The sequence below is a fragment of the Erythrolamprus reginae genome, chromosome 1 (genome assembly GCF_031021105.1).
Source record: "Erythrolamprus reginae isolate rEryReg1 chromosome 1, rEryReg1.hap1, whole genome shotgun sequence".
Taxonomy (NCBI): Eukaryota; Metazoa; Chordata; class Lepidosauria; order Squamata; family Dipsadidae; genus Erythrolamprus; species Erythrolamprus reginae.
This window is the reverse complement of record NC_091950.1, coordinates 197,171,449-197,191,679: the sequence shown is the minus strand read 5'-3', so window position 1 is coordinate 197,191,679 and position 20,231 is coordinate 197,171,449. Positions and strand designations below refer to the sequence as shown.

Below are 20,231 nucleotides of genomic sequence, written 5' to 3'. Positions count from 1 at the left end.
AGAAATTGGGAAGCAGAAATGTTAGGAAATTCCATGACTTACCAAATTCTCCTCTATCTAATGTTATGATTTCAGGATCGTCATCATAGATACCTGGTTTAAAAAAAAGCACTGGGTTAGCATTTTTAGAAGTCCATTTAATCCAGCTATACAACATTTTAATACTAATAATCAATTACTACTCCTCTGCTCATATATACTTTAGAGACCATTAACCCATGAACCGTGAGATACTTTAAGTTCTATTTTCTTTCTTAGAATATTTTATAATAACCAAATCTTATCATAAGAAACACAGCAATAATGACTATAATGCATCTCTTTAAAGCAGAGAAGCTACATTTCATTCACACATAGACAGTACATTTTAATTTTTGGCTCAATTGAAATTGAGTTTCATAGCTCATTCTGTCATATATTACAACATTGTCAAGTTTCTAACATCACAGAGCAATGAAAAAAGATTCATCTCACTAATTTGGTTTACTGTCAAGAACACAAAATACAAAAACGTGGAAAGAAACCACCACTCTACCACTTATTTGTGAGTATATTAAGACAATGTCTGAGACCAAAGGGCTAACCATCTTTTTCACCAGATAAGACTTACACTGAAATATCCCCTCAGCCACCCAGCAACAGAGATCTACCATCCTTTTCTCTTATATTGCCTCCCCACTTCTCCTTTAATTTCTTTTATCTGCTACTTCTACTATTCTTTGTCTGGGCTCTGCATTACCTGACATAGGAGAACTGTATTTGATATGCACGTATGTACTGTATGTATGGCTGGCTAGTGGACTGCCAGTTGGCCACCCATACCAAGAAGCCATTTTAAATGGAGACTTTTATTCAATCTGAAAGCAATCTGAGAACTTACTATGAAACAACTCATTAACAACTGTGATGGCAAAACAAGTTTAATATAGTGGATGTCCTATTCCCAAAGTAATCGAAAAAGCCAACTGTACATAATATGCTATCACATAACACCCATGCTCCTAATTAAGACTTAAATTCTCCTACACCTTTTAGTGTGCAAATTAGGGCCAACCTTTTCCTTTGAAGTTTTTTTTTTTTTAAAGTAAATAAACCAAAGAAGATAGGTTACAATTCAGTTTTACCTATGAAAAAACATCTTACCAAAATCATAGCGGTAATAGTGCCAGCTTTCATAGCGACCTCCTTGCTGGTGATCTTCCAGACCTTTCTCACCATATTTATCATACTTCTTTCTCAGATCTTCATCTTTTAATACTTCATATGCTCGGTTTATTTTCAAGAAATTTTCATGTGCCTCTGGATTGTTCTGGAGAAAGCACGCTAGTGTTAAAACTAAAATATTGAGAAAAACATTGAAATCTGCTCAGGCATTTCAATTTTCAAAAACGTTTTGACACTGCCATTGTATCAATTTTAAACTCTCTTATACATATGTCAAGAGAGCTCATTACATTTTTGCTAACTTCAGCTGAAGACATGACCTAGGATTCTGACAAGTGCTGAACAGGATGGGCTATGACATGTCGGAAGATAATTTGACTATCTTACTACTAGTTGTAACAATATCACAACTTTGTTACAGTAGGGTTTGTGTGTGTGCATGAGTGTTTTGATGACTGTTTTAAGTTTGTTTTACTTATTTTATTTTATTCAATTTTAAGTGAACTGTAGCATGAGAATTAATAAGCAGTTGGTGATACGACTTTTAAGTTCCTACATACTGGTATAATTTTGCTTGTTTCTGAACCTTTTCATTTATTTCTCTATTTATAGCTCACATATCAGAGGCAACTTCTGTCTGAAAGACTGCTAAGGAGAGATAGGCAGAAATCTCACCATCTCTGAGCTTGAAGTTAAACAAACGCGGCTATTATGCCCACAGCATTAAGACAGATTCTATTGTTGGGTGCGTAATTCAAGTTAGAAATGTCACATTGCACAGCAAACCTGTACAAGGTGTGACCTATTTTTAAAGGAACACCATCTGTTCATTTTATTGAAATGCATGCACAGTGTTGTCAGAGTGATTATTATTATTGATGCCAGACTGCAGCTCCTATTATAAAAGTAGTATGATGGATTATATTGCATGGATCTATTATTATTACTTACCTGGGCGCTATAAGTTAGTGTTTCTCAACCTTGGCAACTTTATGATGCTGGCTGTGGGAGTTGAAGTCCACTTATCTTAAACTTGCCAAAGTTGAGAAAAATTGGTGTAGATTATATAATCAAATAGATTTGACCACAACCTCTGGAACTGTAGTCCACAAGAAGCATCAAGTTGAATATGAAGAGAAATGGTTTCTTGGAAGCAGGAAAAAAACAGAGAAGTACTAACTGTGGAAGTTGTAGGTATTTTCCTTTTGCTTATATAGGAAGCTCAAGACTCTACAACTGTAACATAATACACTGTACTTTTTGAAACAATTATACCAATTAATCAAGAAATAGGTATTACACCAAGATATTTAAACATCTGCATGAACATTTCTTAGTTAACAGGAAAACATTTACTGATAAGCCTACCTACCTGGTTCTTATCAGGATGTAGTTTTAGAGCCAACTTTTTGAAAGCCTGCCTAATTTCCCTACTTGTTGCTTCTTTGGATATTCCAAGTAAACTGTAATAATCCTGAGTTGGATCAACTAAAGCTACAAGCCATATTAAAATGAAGTACAAGGAGGCAATTTTTATAAAGTTTCTGACACATTGTCTTTTGGGAATTGAGCTCTCCATTATGAATATAATGTCAAGTATACAGTACTTCACAGACGACTTAATAGCTCTTGCTCTGATGTAACCTGGGCTGCATATATTTCTGAAGAAGCTTCTTGTAGGATTTTTGCTGTCATAATCCAGGAATAGAAATGTGTGCTTCTCAAATAGACAGGGCCTAGAGAAACAACAAACAGATTTTAGGGTTCTGCATATTCCACAGCAAATTCATGACATGAGTTCCCTCAGTAGTTCCCCGAGTTTTCTTTGAAGCATTCAACACAACACTGCTGTTTTTATCTTGTTTGTAAAGAGACATAAATGGAACTTCCTCAAATTTAATTCCTTTTCTCTATTGCTGTAAACTGTCCATATCCTCCTTCGTACAAAATATCTTGCAATAGTGATAATAGACAGTACAACCAAAGTACAAAAATGAACATTTCTTTTGGAGTGAGCAAAAGCTATGACTACAATGTCGAGCCTAATGAAGAGAAGGACAAATTTTGGAAGACTGACATGATAGCAGTCTTCCAAAATTTGAGGAGCTGTTTACGGAGAAAAGGGGATCAAACCTATTCACCAAAGCACCCGAGGATAGGACAAAAAAGTAACTGAGGGTAACTGATCAAGGAGAGATCCAACCTAGAACTAAGGAGAAAATTGCTGGCAATGAGAACAATTAATCAGTGCAATGGCTTGCCTCCAGAAATTGTGGGTGCTCAAACATTGGAGATTTTTACAAAGAGACTGGGCAGGTACTTGTCTGAGATGGTATAAGGCAGTAATGGCTAATCTTTTCTGGACCGGGTGCCCAAAGCGCAAATGCACGCGCGCACACCTGAATTCCCAAAATGCAATGCAAGCGCGGCCCCGTGTACGTGTTCTGCCCCAATGCATGCACCCTCACGTGCCCCACCCACCCCCACGCATGCACACATGCCCCCTGCACGTCCCTGTGCATGTGCAGCAGAGACCTGATGATCAGTTGGCCGGTGGTAGGCATGCACACATGTGCGGCAGAACTGAACTGAAGTATGGTTCACGTGCCTACAGAGGGCGCTGTGTGCCACCTGTAGCACGTGTGCCATAGGTTCCCCATCACTGGTATAGGGCTTTCTGCTTGAGTAGGGAGTTGGTCTAAAACCTCCAAGTTTCCTTCCAATTCTGTTATTCTGTATTCTCATTGAGTGTAAAATAACCCACATATTAGGAATACTCAGTCAAAAACAGAAAAAAAAGAGGAAGAATCATAATTTTAGGAACAAAGCATATACTGGGCGCTGGAAGAAAGTTCCAGGTTCTCTCCTTACATATTATTATTATTATTATTATTATTATTATTATTATTATTATTATTATTATTATTATTATTAATTAGATTTGTATGCCACCCCTCTCCGCAGACTCAGGGCGGCTCACAACAGTGATAAAAACAATATATATTGACAAATCTAATAATTAAAATCTAAGATAACAATTATACATTTAAAAATCTAAAAGCAAGGAACCCCAATATAAAAACATACATACAGTCATATCATGCACTAGAACTACATTGGCAGGGGGAGATGTCTCAGTTCCCCCATGCTTGATGACAGAGGTGGGTTTTAAGGAATTTACGAAAGGCAAGGAGGGTGGGGGCAATTCTAATCTCTGGGGGGAGTTGGTTCCAGAGGGCCGGGGCCGCCACAGAGAAGGCTCTTCCCCTGGGCCCCGCCAAATGACATTGTTTTGTTGATGGGATCCGGAAAAGGCCCACTCTGTGGGACCTAACCGGTCGCTGGGATTCATGCAGCAGAAGGCGGTCTCGTAGATACCCTGGTCCGGTGCCATGAAGAGCTTTATAGGTGATAACCAACACTTTGAATTGTGACCGGAAACTGATCGGCAACCAATGCAGACTGCGGAGTGTTGGTGTGACATGGGCATATTTAGGGAAGCCCATGATTGCTCTCGCAGCTGCATTCTGCACGATCTGAAGTTTCCGAACACTTTTCAAAGGTAGCTCCATGTAGAGAGCATTACAGTAGTCGAGCCTTGAGGTGACGAGGGCATGAGTGACTGTGAGCAGTGACTCCCGGTCCAAATAGGGCCGCAACTGGTGCACCAGGTGAACCTGGGCAAATGCCCCCCTCACCACAGCTGAAAGATGTTTCTCTAATGTGAGCTGTGGATCGAGGAGGACGCCCAAGTTGCGGACCCTATCCGAGGGGGTCAATAATCCCCCCCCCAAGGTGATGGACGGACAGATGGAGTTGTCCTTGGGAGGCAAAACCCACAGCCACTCCATCTTATCCGGGTTGAGTTTGAGTCTGTTGACACCCATCCAGGCCCCAACAGCCTCCAGACACCGGCACATCACTTCCACTGCTTCGTTGATTGGACATGGGGTGGAGATGTAAAGCTGGGTATCGTCAGCATACTGATGATACCTCACCCCATGCCCTTGGATGATCTCACCCAGCTGAATGTAATTAAAGAACCATGACGCAAGTGACAGGAAAGTCCACTGCAAAATAATTCGCCAGCACTTGCCTAGAAAGACCATTAATTGGTTGTGGCCTCCATGTAATAAATTATTGAGAATCAGTTTAATTTAGTTTGTTTAAGACACCAGGTTAGAAGCCAGGAAACTATGGGTTCTAGCCTGGCCTTGGGCAGGAAAGCTGGCTGGGAGACTTTGGACCACTCACTCTTTTTCAGTTCATGGTTGGCTGACAAATCAGCTAATCAAATCCTGTTGCCACTGACATATTAGCACTCAGCTGATCTGAAAAAAAACAGATCCTGCACTTGCAGGAAAAAATGCTAGGAAGAAAAAATTGTGAGAAATCATTCCCGAAAGGCAGGGATGGGAGTTTAAGTACTTTAACTTGATGAAACTGTTACCAACTAATAGAAAATGTAGAAACGCATAAACAAATCTTCTCTTGTGGGCCAATTCAAGCTCTGCAGAGTTTGTTGTAAATTAGGGACGAATAATCTGTAAATCAAATTCAAAACCTGAAGGATTCCGGGATTATCAAGAACCTAGAAAAGCTGCTTTATATTTAATTTATTCAACTGGTTTTTACATTGTTTCCCCTTTAGCCATATCTTAAATCAGTTATTTATGTATTTATAACGCAATAGTAATGCAGTAATGCAAGAATGAAAATTATCAAAAATGGAAGAAAATAAAACCATTTGTGCATAACGTTCATTTGGTGGAGGCTTGAAAGTTTTTAACAAGGATCTAATGAATAAAATATAGATGACCCCGTAGGTTTCAGGGGGAAGATCATTTAGAAAGCTGGGGCCGGAGGTGATATTTAATCGGTTCGGGCGAATGGTAGCAGCCATTTTGAGCAGTTCGGAGAACTGGCAAATACCACCTCTGGTTGGCACCACACCCTTGCCTCCGCTGTTCCTTGTACTATATTCCCCCCCCTTTTTAGGTCAGCTGATTTGCACAGCACATTGCCATGCCTCAGCTGAGCTAAACAACAGCTCAGCTCACCAGCGCAAAGACCGAGGGTGGTCTTTGAGTGCTGCCACGTTTTCAAGCCACATGTACGAGCTGAGTGCCTGAGCGGAAGGTTTTGTGCATGCACAAAGACGGTGTATATTAGCAAAGCATGCACATTTTTGGTGCTGCTGGGAGAACCCTTAGCTAAATGATGTGAATCCCATCCCTGGCTGGGGCCACCATAGGCTCAACTATGAGTAATCAAAAAATGGCATTCTGCCAAACACAGCAGTTTCAAGAGTACTTCTCTAATGTTTGATAGGATCTACATCCTGGTCCCAGGTTTTTTGCCGGAATCAAAATTTTAATCCTAGCTTAGTAAATTAACTGGCAGTCAATAAAATTGCTTTAACAGACGACATGGCCAAATGATCCATTTGATGTTCCCATATTATATTCCACATCAACTTCTAGATCTAGCAGAAGCAAAACCACACATTATTCAGCATTACAACAATCTAACTGTGAAGCACTCAATACATGGATTAACGGAGCAGAGTTAGAACGTTGATGCAATTAGCTCTTTTAGATCAGTAATATAGTAATTTATCAACAGTTCTACACAATACTTTCTCAGCCTGTGAGCCAAGGGTGGGTTTCAGCAAGTTCTGACCAGTTCTGGAGAACTGGTAGTGGAAATTTTGAGTAGTTCGGAAAAACAGTAGCTGAAATATTGAGTAGTTTGGAGAAACGCTAAATACCACCTGTGACCGGCCCTCCCCCCATCTATTCTCTGCCACCCAAGTCCCAGCTGATCAGGAGGAAATGGGGATTTTGCAATAACCTTTCTCTGCCACACCCACCAAGTTACACAGAAGCCATGCCCACAGAACTAGTACTAAGAAAAAAGTGAAATCCACCACTGCTGTGAGCATATGCTCTTTTGCACACAAAGCTACACCCCTGCCAACTATGAATGCTTGCACAGTAAGGAAAAGGCTCACCTATTTATTCCTATGGTTCAAAGATAGAAGCACTCCAGCAAAGCAGCTTTGCAAGATTCAGATGAAGCGTGGCTACAGGGAATGAGCAAATGCACTTACTTGTAGTTCACCCTAAGGAGAAATCAAAAGAATGTTGATTTAGATCAATATTGATTTAGTAGCTAGACCACATACTAAAATCTTCAGTTTTTGAAAAAAAAACCTAAGGAAAGTATAAATGTGATAATTTTAAGTACTAACATCCCTCCAACCTAGGTCATGGTTCAAAAGCCAAGTAGCAGCCATCTTGGTTCTTTAAAAATATTCACGAAGCTACCGTGTTGAGACTTAATAAATCTGGACCCTGCCAATCCTTTCTGGAGCACTAATAATCCACCTTGCCTTCGTGGGGGACTGATGAATCAATACAAACACTGCTTTGGGCCTGTAATTTGATGCAGCTCAGGTACACATTTAGGCAATTCCCATCATTCCAAGCCAGAAAAAGCAAGGGCAAAGGATGATAGAAGCCATCAACCAAAGCAACTACCTCTCTATACAGATAGTCCTTGACTTACAACAGTTCATTTAGTGATGGTTCAAAGTTACAAGGGCATTGAAAAAAGCAACTTTTGACTTGTTTTTCAAGTACAACCACTGCAGCATACCTCCACGGGCCCACAGTCAAAATTCAGACGCTTGGCATATTTGCGACCACTGCAGTGTCCCAACGGTGTCACGTGATCTCCTTTTGCTACCTTCCGACAAGCAAAGCCAGTGGGAAAGTCTGATTTACTTAACAACTATATTAAACTTAACGTTGGCAGTGATTCACAACAGTGGCAAGAAAAGTCATACAATGGGGCACGTCTCATTTAACAAAGGTTTCACTTCGCAAGGTTAAGTCCATAAGTCCATCTTACTAACTTAACTGCAGTGATTCATTTAACAACTGTGGCAAGAAAATGGGGGTGGGGGACTCAGTTAACAATTGTCTCGCTTAGCAACTGAAATTCTGGGCTCAAGTGGTCCTAAATCGAGGACTAGCCGTAGCTCCAACTTTTAATTTTATTATAGAGCCAGGGTGGCAATGGTTAAAATGCAGCACTGCACAGTACGTCAGCTAAATTCTAGCTGTAGTTCAGAAGTTCAAATATCACCACTGACTCAAGCCTTCCATCCTTCCGTGGTGGATAAAACGAGGACCCAAATTGTTGAGGGCAATAGGCTGATTCTGTAAACGGCTTAGAGAGGGCTATATAAGCACTATGAAAGGGTATATAAGTCTAAATGCTATTGCTAATTTCTCTCTCTCCATAATCCTTAAGGAGGAGAAATAGCTGACACCCCACTGGGTGGAGGCTTGAGGGAAACCAGCCAAAATCACTTTCTAATTGCAAAACTCTTGGCTTATTTAAAACAAAAAAACAAAAAGGAGTCACCAATAGCGGATAGGAAGCAGGGCAGCAGCAGAATCTCGAGAAACAATGCAACGGTTCCCCCGGCCTAAAACGTGGGAGGAAAGGCTACAAAACAGCCTCAGAAAACGCCTCCGTGCAGAAGCCGCGGCGGGGATTTAAAACGGAGCAAGGCATGCTCGGGCTGCGGTGGAGGATAAGAAGGCCTAGAAAGCGCACCAGCGTGCTTACCGTCCCCTGTCCCGATGTTTCTCTCTTACTAGTATATAAACATTGTTATATCTTTGTATACCGCCAATACATACTTGACAAAATTAATAAATAAAAGAAGAGGCGGCCGGCGAGCGGAAAAAGGAAAGCGGGGTGGAAGACATGGGAGACAAACCGAGCCCTCCATCCAAGGGACGGGAAAGGAAAGCCGGCAGACTCTCCCGGCAAAGCAGCCGGGCTGAGATCGGGGCAGCCGGAGAAAGCCAGGGTGCCTTGGCGGCTCCAGTTTTACACAATGTCCCAAGGCCGCGGCCGGTGGAGCAGCAGCCGGAGTCCTTACCTGATGCTGGGGGGATCCCTGCCTGCTGGTGCCGGCGAGGGGGAGGAGCCGGAGATGGAGCCGGGAGCGGTGGCGAAGACTGGGGGGGAAAAGCGAGGCGGCGGATCCGGTTCGGAGCCGGAGGAGGAGGAGAAGAAGAAGAAGGCGGCGGGAGTGGCGGGCGGAGTTGAGAAAAGGCAAAACGGGCTGACGTGGCCGCAGCTCCGGCTGCCGAGTCTTCCGAGGGGGAAATATGAGGGTAGAGGCCCCTTGTGGGGGAGGGGTGGGGGCGAAGCCCTGCAAACTTACAAAAGTAGCTCCGGAGAAGGAAGTCCAGGGCAGCAGGGGCCCTTCCGCATGGCTGCTCGGAAGCCGATTCCTGCGCTAGGAGCGTGATCGTGGCCTCCTTATTAGCCGCTTCTTTCCGAAGCGAATGTCTCATTCATTCAGAGGTTAACCTGACAGAAACCTTATGCGATTGACCGGGAGGGCTGGGGGGGGGGGAAGGCGGGTGGATGAGCTTCTTTGTCCTTATAACAAGTAGTTTAGTAGTTGTTCAAACCAGAATCAGAGTAGAGCTACGGTAGATGGAAGGGACCTTGCAGGTCTTCTAGTCCAGGGGTAGGCAAAGTTGGCTCTTCTGTGACATGTGGATTTTAACTCCCAGAATTCCTCAGCTAGAATGATTGGCTCAGGAATTCTGGGAGTTGAAGTCCACAGGTCATAGAAGAGCCCACTTTGCCTACCCCTGTTCTAGTCCAACCCCTCCTCCCTTCAAACAGGAGATCCTATGCAGGTGATGCTTTTTTTTTGCTTGGGTGCCAAAAGGACAGGCACACACACAGGTGATAGCATTTGTGGGTACCCACAGCCATAATGCAATACCTGCTCTCACGCATGCATGCACAACCCTTACTGCCCCACAAGCATGCACGTGGGCCTCACTGAAGCCTCTGAACGCCTGGCAGGCCCATTGCGTCCTTTTTCCTCCCATCTTCAGGCTCCAGAAGCTTACCTGAAGGCTGGAGAGGACAAAAACAGCCTCCCCCTCCGTCTGGAAGGCCAGCGTGCACATCCGTGCTGGAGCTGACAAAGGGCAACATCTCATGTGCCCTCAGATATGGCTCTGCGTGCCACAGTTTCGCCATCACAGTAGTGCCATTTAAGACAAAGTAACCGTCCAATCTCTAATTAAAAACCTCCAGGGACAAAGCGCTCACAATTTCTGCGGTATGAGTACCAGCGACCGATTAGGTTCCACAGAGTTGGCCATTTCCAGGTCCCATCAGCCAGACAATGTTGCTTACTGGGGCATAGGGGAAGAGCCTTCTCTGTAGGGGCCCCGGCCATCAAATCAGCTTCCCCTGGAGATTCGCACTGCCCCCATTTTCCTTGCCTTCCGTAAGAGTCTTAAGACTCACCTATGTCACCAGACGTGGGGCAATTAGGTGTCAGCCCCCTGGCCAACGAAATGAGATAAGACTGAACTGGTATAATTGTTTTTAAATATTGGATTTTTAGATTGTAATTTTAAATTTAATTAGATTTGCCATTGTACTGTATTGTTATATTATATGCTGTGAGCCGCCCCGAATCCTTGGAGAAGGGCAGCATACAAATCTAATAAATGAATGAATGAATGAATGAATGAATTAATTAATTAATTAATTTCTGAAAGTGAGCTGTTACACTGGTTAAAACGGTGACTTCCACACCACTGTAAAGACTTGAGGTCCCCTGCCTCTTTTGTACCTGGGCAATGGCCCCTTTTCTGCCTTTACTTTTCTGCCTTGCTGTGTTTGCCTAGAGCAGTGTTTCCCAACGTTTTTTGAGCTGCGGCACATTATTCATATTTTCAATCCTGGGGAACATTGAACGGGGGTGGGGGGGTAGGCGGCTAAAGAAAAGTTTGGACAAAAAAAATTCTCTCTTCCTCCCTTTCGCTCTATTTCTCCCTCTTTCTCTCTCTCTCTCTCTCTTCCTTCCCTTCTTTCTCTCCATCTCCTCTCTTTTTTGCTCTCTTTCTCTCTCCCTCCTTCCCTTCCTCTATGTCTTTCTCTCTCTCTTGCTCTCTCTCTCTCTGTCTCTCTTGCTATCTCTTTCTTGCTTTTTTCTCTCTTGCTCTCTCTCTTTCACTGTCTCTTGCTATATGTCTCTTTCTTTCTCTCTCTCTGCCTCTCTTGCTATCTCTCTTTCTCTCTCTCTCTCTCTCTGTCTGTCTTTCTTTCTCTCTCTCTCTCTGCCTCTCTTGCTATGCCTCTCTTTCTCTGTCTCTCTTGCTATGTCTCTCTCTCTTTCTTTCTCTCTCTCTCTGCCTCTTGCTATGTCTCTCTTTCTCTGTCTCTCTTGCTATGTCTCTCTCTCTTTCTCTCTCTCTCTGCCTCTTGCTATGTCTCTCTCTCTCTCTCTGCCTCTTGCTATGTCTCTCTTTCTCTGTCTCTCTTGCTATGTCTCTCTTTCTTTCTCTCTCTCTTTCTGTCTCTCTTGCTATGTCTCTCTTTCTCTCTCTCTCTGCCTCTCTTGCTATATCTCTTTCTTTCTCTCTCTTTCTCTGTCTCTTGCTATGTCTCTCTCCCTCTCTCTCTCTGCCTCTCTTGCTATGTCTCTTTCTCTCTCTCTCTCTCTCTGCCTCTCTTGCTATGTCTCTCTTTCTTTCTCTCTCTCTCTCTCGGCTGACTGCGAGCGGGAGCCCTGATGGTGGCAGCTGGACGTGCTGCTGGACGCCGTATATGCCAGCCCCGCAGCGCCAGCATGTATGGCGTCCAGCAGCACGTCCAACCGCCACCGTCGGTGCCTCCACCCTGGAGCTCCCTCTTGCCGCTGGCATCTCCCCGCAACTGCCTGGGGCCGCTGCAGCCGGCACCCTCCCGCTCCCACCGCCAGTGCCCTCCTGCCGGGCCCCAAAGGACACTTGCCGCCAACGCCAGGGAAGCTCCAGCTGGGCGGGGCGCTGCCGGTGCCTCCGACCTGGAGCTCCCACTCGCAGCTGTCCCCCGGCTCCTTCCCAATGCCGCGGCTTCTGGCGCTCTCCTGCTGGGCCCCAAAGAAGGAAGGTGGGAAAAAGGAGGCGTGAAGAATGAAGCTCTCCTTTTTCCCGCCTTCCTTCTTTGAGGCCCAGCAGGAGAGTGCCGGAAACAGCGGCATCGGGCAGGAGCCGGGGGACAGCTGCGAGTGGGAGCTCCAGGCCGGAGGCACCGGCACCGGCAGCGCCCCGCCCAGCTGGAGCTTCCCTAGGAGCTTCGCGGCACACCTGACTGTGTCTCACGGCACACTAGTGTGCCACGGCACACCGGTTGGGAAATGCTGGCCTAGAGGTAGCTGTTGCTGTTTGCTGCTAAACACTCAGAACAGGTGTTTGTTTGGATGGATGGATGGATGGGGAGGGACGGAGAGTATCTCCTACAGATGAATCCCAGATGCCTCACCCTCTTTTTTTCTTCTTCTGTTATTATTATTTACTGGTAATTAGTGGGTGGGGTGAGAGAGCGGGCTTATTTTGCAGCCCTGTTCATTAACATATCACGTAACCTGCTAATGACTCCCACACCCAAAGAGAAATTAGCACAGTGGGCAACATGGCTCTTGGTTTTGGAGATGTCTTTGCAAAGCAAAGCACGTTTAATGCCAGGAAAGGAGGTTGAACCTCACTTCTTATAGCTTCTTGTCTTGATTGGGGGTGTAAAGAAAGAATGCAAAAATGGGGCAAAATTCACTTAATGTCTCACTTAATAACAAATTTGGGGCTAAATTGTGGTTGTAAATTGACATTTTCTTAATTTGTAGCACAATATTCTGGATATGGTAGGATGGTTACATTAATGTTTTAGATTTGCTGGAAGAAAGTGTTATTCCAGATTAAATTATCAAATAGCTGGATAAATTTTGCCTATGTAGAAGTTCTAACTTGCTAACTTTCAGAGACGTGAAAGATCTATTGTGGTCTTTGTATAAAAGTAGAACTAAAGTTAATTGGGAAATCTGACAAGCAGAACTACTGAAAGAAATCCTTATACATTTTAGCAATAGGATTCTGAAACAGCAGTTAGTGCAATTTGAAGAGCATTTTCAGCCCTTTCTGCTTTAAAGTCCCAAACATGATTACGTGTCTTTAAAACCCCTTTCACTTCAATAGTTCTTGGGACCAAAAAAAAGAGAAGCATTCCTGCTCTTGGCATAGAAAATGTACATAATGATGAGCTTTTATTCCCTTCTTTCTTTTTCAATTATGTAAATATCCTTAAACATTATAGGTGAAACTCAAAAAATAGAATATGGTGCAAAAATTCATTTATTTCAGTAATGCAACTTAAAAGGTGAAACTAATATATGAAAGAGACTTGTTTCATGCAAAGCAAGATAGTTCAAGATGTGATTTGCCATAATTGTGGTGATCATAAAAATCCCCAAATCCACCATTTTAGAAAATTAGAATATTACATGCAATCAATAAAACAAGGATTGTACATAGAACAATATTGGACTTCTGAAAAGTATAAGCATACATATGTACTCACAACTTGGTTTGAGCCCCCTTTGCAGCAATTACTGCCTCACTGCAGTGTGGCATGGAAGCTATCAGTCTATGGCACTGCTAAGGTGTTATGGAAAACCAGGATGCTTTAACAGCAGCCCTCAGCTCTTCTGCATTGTTCATCTCATGTCTGTCACCTTTCTCTGTGCAATGCCCCATAGATTATGGTGTTCAGGTCAGGTGAGTTTGCTGGCCAATCAAGCACAGTAATCCTATGGTCATTAAACCAGGTTTTGGTGCTTTTGGCAGTGGGCAGGTGCCAAGTCCTGCTGGAAAACTGAAGTCAACCTCCCCTTAAAGCTCATCTGTGAAAGGAAGCATGGAGCGCTCCAAAATCTTCTGGTAGACAGCTTCATTGACCCTGGACTTAATGAAGCACAGTGGACTAACACCAGCAGATGACATTGCTCCCCAAATCAACACAGACTGTGGAAACTTCACATTAGACTTCAAGCATCTTGCTGTGTGTGCCTCTCCATTCTTCCTCCATATTCTGGGTCCTTGGTTTCTAAATGAGATGCAAAGGTGTAACGAGTCTCTCTCACATATTACGTTTCATCTTTTAAGTTACATTACTGAAATAAATGAACTTTTGCACAATATTCAATTTTTTTCAAGTTTATTCAGGAATAAACATTTGGGAAACTTAAATTTAAAATAATGACAATAGCAAATCAAAGCTTAAGAACTTTTACCAAGCTTGCATTTATTTTTCCAGCCCAGTTATACTTTTTAACAATGAGAATTGCTTTGTTTTCTAATCCAGTTCAAACCACATTGTACTTCAACTTTTTTAAACAGGTAATTTATATGGCATTGTGAAGATGGCATCCCCAGACAAGAATCTATTTCAACTGTGCATCTTGCTGAGAAGTGATTTTCTTTATTAGATAATATCAATACTTAGACACAAGAGGGCACTCTGATCACATTTGTTTTCTGATGGGAGAGAAATTTTTTATGATGTATGAAATGAAAGTTTATCAAATATATATCTAAGATACTAGATTCTTTCACGTGAACATTAGTTATGAAAAGAATGTCATGTTTAGCATATTTACCATGACTAGTACAGATAATGCAGTATATATTTTGGTACCTAAAGTTGCAAAATGTACACACCGTATTTTTCGGAGTGTAAGATGCACCCGAGTATAAGACCCATTTTAGTTTTTTGGGAGGAAAATAGGGAAAAGAATCTGCTTACCAGGTATTCATCTGGCTGGCATCCTTAGTCTGGTCAGCTTCAGCACATTATTTATCCCCTGGTTAGGGCTTTAAAAAACCCTTATTCGGAGAAATTAACAATGAAAGAACTTGCAATCCGGTAAGAGGTGGGAACATTGTTAGCACCTGGTTAGGTCTGGAAAGAAACATTTGGAGCAAGTAGAGAATGAAAAAAAAAAGCAACCTACAAAGACAGGGTTAGCAGAGAGTAACAATGAGAGAGCTTGCAAGCCAGTAAGAGCTGGGAACATCTTTAGCACCTGGTTAGGGTTGGAAAGAAACTTATTCAGAGCAAGTTAGAGCAATGAAAAAAACTTTGCAAAGACTTAGAGTTTGGAAAACATTATTTGCAAACAATGGAATAGTCTGTACAGTAAGTGCTGGGAAGATCATTAGCAGCTAGTTAGGGCTGAACCCCCTACATTCAGAGTATAAGACGCACCCAAATTATCAGCCTCTTTTAAGGGGGGCAAAGGTGCATCTTATACTCGGAAAAATAGGGTAATTCATAATAATTTATTGGACATCCTAGTTTCACATATGTCTTAGGAACATGGGTATTATAAACATATTTGTGATTCAGTGGAAGCCTATACATTTTGCATATCCAAAAATCTGTTCATGAACTAGTATGCAAATATAAGGAAATGTACAAATATATGGATTTTATGATGAAGTTCACGATTCAAACTAAGTGTACAAAACTGAACATTGAAGATAGGTGCAACAAAAATAGATATATATGGAAAATAAGTTGACTATACTATACCTAGGCATATATTAGGAGACACTTATAAAAATTTGTGCAAGTTTTCATATTGACTTAGGTGAGGAAAAAATAATATGTGGCATCAGAATATAAGAAACATGAAATGGAAAATATTAAAAATAATGTGAAATCAAACTTGGTGAAATCAAACATTCTACTTTATTTTTGCCAAATGTACCATTCAGGAAGTCAATACTCTTGAAATATGTTCAGACAGAGTCAACAATCTGTTAAGTTGTATATGTGGGTAAACATCTGTGATGTATTCAGTTGTAATGGCAACTTCTTTATTTAGTTGTCTATTTGTATGAAGATTTTATTCTGGTAATTTTTGAGCCATTAATTGCTTTCAAATGCTGTTGACTTTCTGCTTTCTGCCCCAAGCATAATTTTCTAGGGGGGGGAAACCCCATCCAGATTATCTTCCAGCATGAATAGGTTAAAAAAACCCCAAGCATTTGCACAATTATTAGTTTAGGAAATATTGTCCCACACTCAATAGTAATATCTTGCTGTGACTCTAAACTGGAGAACATATGTGCTAGTAAATTTTATTAAATGTAACAAGGTCTCCTTTAAGTAAGTAGGTTGTTAGCATTCTGGAGAAACTATGTCTCTCTTAATACCATATTCAGCAATCTGTACCAATTCAGCAACATGTGGAAGATTTGCAGTATATAGGGTTATACTGTATATCTTGAGTCTTGGCTGAATTCCCACTAGTACTACTTACATCCTCCCTCTCAGCATACAATAAAACCCTAAGTCTATTTATTTAGGTGTAAATATCTCTGAGTTCAACGGCCTTATTTCCTCTCTAATCAGTCTGCTTCAGAGAAATACTCTGAGGACTTGATGAGAAATTGTCAGGGTAGCTTCTACCTTTTCTTCAAAATGAGCATTCATTAATCTTCAAAAAGGCAACAAAAGATATCCTACACTTGCTCCAGAATCAAGGCTTTTGGACAGAGCATACCAAGGTATTAGTAGCTAGCCTTCTAATATTCTAGTTAATGGATGATTAATTTCCCTGTCTTTGATATTCCATTGAAGGAGCCAATTTATTTTTAGTGAATGTGCCTTTGAGGAAGTCAGTACTGTTGAAATATAGCAACAGCAGTATTATTCATAAGATTTAAAAGTAGTACCGTATTATCAGTAAGCTCTTGGTACATATCCAACCTGCTTTAGCAATAGCAATAGTGCTTATATTTATATACAGTGCTTTAAAGCCCTCTCTAAGCAATATACAGTGCTTTAAAGCCCTCTCTAAGCAATTTACAGAGTCAGCCTATTGCCCCCAACAATCTGGGCCCTCATTTTACCCACCTCGGAAGGATGGAAGGCTGAGTCAACCTTGAGCCTGGTGAGAGTTGAACTGCCAAATCGCAGGCAATTGGCCATCAGCAGAACAGTAGTGGGTTCTTAAACTGGTTCGCACTCACACACTCCATGCAACACTTCTGCACAGAGGCGTCCTGGGTGGGTGGGTGGAGCCTGCCATTACTACTGGGTTGAACTGGGAAGAACCCACCGTAGCTGCAGTACTGCACTCTAACCACTGTGCCACCATGTCAGCAATCTAAGTTGTGAATGTGGATAAGCATTTTTTAAGTTATCGGAACAAAAATTTCATAGAAATAAACTTCTAACAAAAAATAGAGATTGCTTTTAAAACAGAACAGCAACCTCTGCTTTTTTCAGAAGTTTATTTGTATGAAAATTTTGTTCCAATAATTTTTGAGAATTTTTTGAGAATTTCAGAGAAGAAATTGATTTATTGGCTGTCTTCAGAATGTAGTGTCTTGGTAGACAGATTTTTGATGGACAGGTTTTGCCAGATTCAGTAATAACTCCTCTCTTCCCTCTCGATCCTCGCTTTCCTTGGCATTGGGTGCTTTTGATGGTAAACACAAATCAACATTTTTTAATTGAATGGATTTAAGAGGTTAGGATGGGTGTTGTTTTTGTTACAGAGTAGGGTATAAATCTAATAAATAAATTCACAGTATTTATCAAACATCTTTATCATTTTATCAGTTTAGTAATAATGAAACACAGTTACGCTTTTTAAAAAAATATTAGTGACATAATATTGATAAATATCATTTAGTGGGCTCTGAAAATGGAGCTAACTGCCCTTCCCTCTGAATCTCCAAGAGATTTTAATGAGTATAATTTTGACTTCAAACTGAAAATACTATTTGTGCTAAGTTATTGGGAAGGAAGCAATTTTGTTCTTAATATTTTTATTCCTCCCTTTAGGAAAGTTGCAAAATGTCATTTTTATTTTTATTTTGTGAAGTTCTTGTATATTTTTTCACAGCTCCAACAGTGAAAGCAGAGACATTTTCCTCCCATGCTAAAGACAAACAAAGATCAGTATAACAAAGCCTCCCTAACTATGATGTAATGTCTCAGAAGGCTGAGAATGATAAAAATCAGGTCTTTAGTGACCGACTGGCCTTCTGCATTTTCAGGGCGCATTCCTAATTCAAACACTGCAAGATTTATAAACAGAAATAGTATGAATTGTTGCCAGGGTGGGACAGAAGGAAGCAACAAAACAAATGCAAGCCATGTCCAATATATTGTTATACAGTATTTGTAGTCCAGTATAAGGAACATTTAGGAAGAAGTAGTCTTGGGAATCATGCTTAAGGACGAATGTGGATTTTTATAAATATATACACCCATGGTTTTCAATTTTTATATTGCTTCTGCTTGAAAGCATCTTTTGTCTGAATGTTTCTAATTTTTTTTTTGTATTATTGATAGGCCATTTATATTTTTTTCCTTTGTAAGCCTACACTGTGTTTCTTTGGACATATGGTTATAGCTGACAGGCTCATAATTAACTTTCTACACATTGTGCAATTGCTGATTCCCATTTGATCTCATAAAAATTGCATATTACTGCTTGGCTATTAAAGTCTCAGTTGAAGCTGAAATATAGCTGGTAACATTAACGTTTTTCTTAAGGTAAAAAAGAAAAGACATAACATGATGAATAGATAAAGCCTTTTGAAATTGTACAAATTGCAGAGGCAAATTATTAATTTTTTAAAAAATTGTCTCAGCTTGAATAGAGAGACAGAAAGCTTTGAATCATGGCAGTGCAGAACATTGAGCAAGATAGCAATGGCTTAAAAGAAAACTACAGTGACCCCCCCCCCCCCCAACTTTGACATTTTCACAAAAGAGCAGAAATTCTGGTTTGTTGTTCAGATAAAGCATCGGTACATAAATACCAACCACACAGCTCTGTTCATATATCGTGCTAGGTGAAAATCAAACATCCCACGTTGCAATTGAACAAATAGCCTTGTAAGAAAACTGGATCGTTGAAACAAATCCACAGAGGAATGTCTCAGTTATTTAAAACTATTACTGAACTGGTTATTTAATGAAATAAAACTAATAATGGTCCCACTTGTTACATTAAATGCAAAATATAATCCCAAATTATAGAATCACACAAGAGAAGCCCTGTATTTTGTGGCCAAATGAAAAGGAAAGCCAAATAATAAAATAAGCTTATTGTCTGTCTGCAGGGGAAAGAATTCCTGTTGTGTACTTGGTTAAAAATTTTGATTAGAAGGTGAGCATTGCATTTGACATGATTGCCTCTGAGCAGCCTCTCTTATTTTCTGATCTCGGGGTCCTCCTTAGTTTGCTGACTTGCTCCAGAAATTGAAGAAATGGGAGTAAATGCTTGAAGTGCCAGGGAATGAAAACAAAAAGTGATGATAACCAAATAAGAGTACAAACTCATATTCAAGCCCACACCTTGGAAGAGCATCAGTACTTTTCCAACCTTACTTTATCAGTGAGTCATCATCCAGTATCCAGTAGTACTATTTAAGAGAGACTTCCAGTTGGAAATGATTAGCAGGAATATCTGCCACCACACCACTTTGATGGAATTGCATTGCATTTTGCCTACAGAGACAAATTAGTTAAGTTTTGTCTTCATGGTTGGGACATGAATTGCTAAGGTAGCATTTTGTAGGGTGATCTGAGATTTGCTTTGGCATTTTCAGACGAAGCAGGAAATTGTGACAAAAGTGTTCTGTTGGGCTCTCAGGTACACTCCTCCCAAAAATTCACAGGTACAAATTTCAGACACACACACGTTTTAAAATTCAAAACAACGTTCTTTATAATGAAAATTCACTTGAACTAAGCCCTCTTTTGGTATAGCAAAGAGCACTGGTCTCCAAACAGACTGGTAATTTGTACAAGTCCCTTATCAGTTCTGTGATACTTAGCTTGCAGCTGTGAGGCAATTCACAGTCCTTCTTCTTTCACAAAGTGAAACACATTTTGCTCTGGTTTAGTTTCAAAGTGGGGGAAAAATCAGCACACAAAAGGTCAAAGTCAGTAAAGCAGTCATGAAACACAACGATCAGATAATCCTTCACAATGGCCAAACCCACAGGCTGCTCTTTATAGCAGCCTCACTAATTACCACAGCCCCACCCAACCACAGGTGGCCTCATTTTCTTTGATAATAATCTCTCAGTTGTTGTTGCCTATGCATCGCTCTCCGCATGCCTGGCTGTATCATAACTCTTGTTCTGAATCCAAGGAGGAGCTAG

General features: G+C 41.3%; 1 protein-coding gene across 1 annotated transcript in view; it reads right to left on the bottom strand.

Annotated features, from left to right (window-relative positions):
* The window catches only part of DNAJC10 (DnaJ heat shock protein family (Hsp40) member C10), a 36,029-nt gene extending 26,687 nt beyond the window's left edge, over positions 1-9,342 (bottom strand). Inside the window, exons 1-5 of the mRNA XM_070731878.1 lie at positions 9,125-9,342; positions 7,178-7,288; positions 2,537-2,900; positions 1,144-1,309; positions 43-93 (exon numbers count right to left, since the gene is read on the bottom strand). Coding sequence (XP_070587979.1) covers positions 43-93; positions 1,144-1,309; positions 2,537-2,743 — 424 coding nt within the window. The 5' untranslated portion in view covers positions 2,744-2,900; positions 7,178-7,288; positions 9,125-9,342. The remainder of the gene's footprint in view (positions 1-42; positions 94-1,143; positions 1,310-2,536; positions 2,901-7,177; positions 7,289-9,124) is intronic.
* Positions 9,343-20,231: the final 10,889 nt, after the last annotated feature.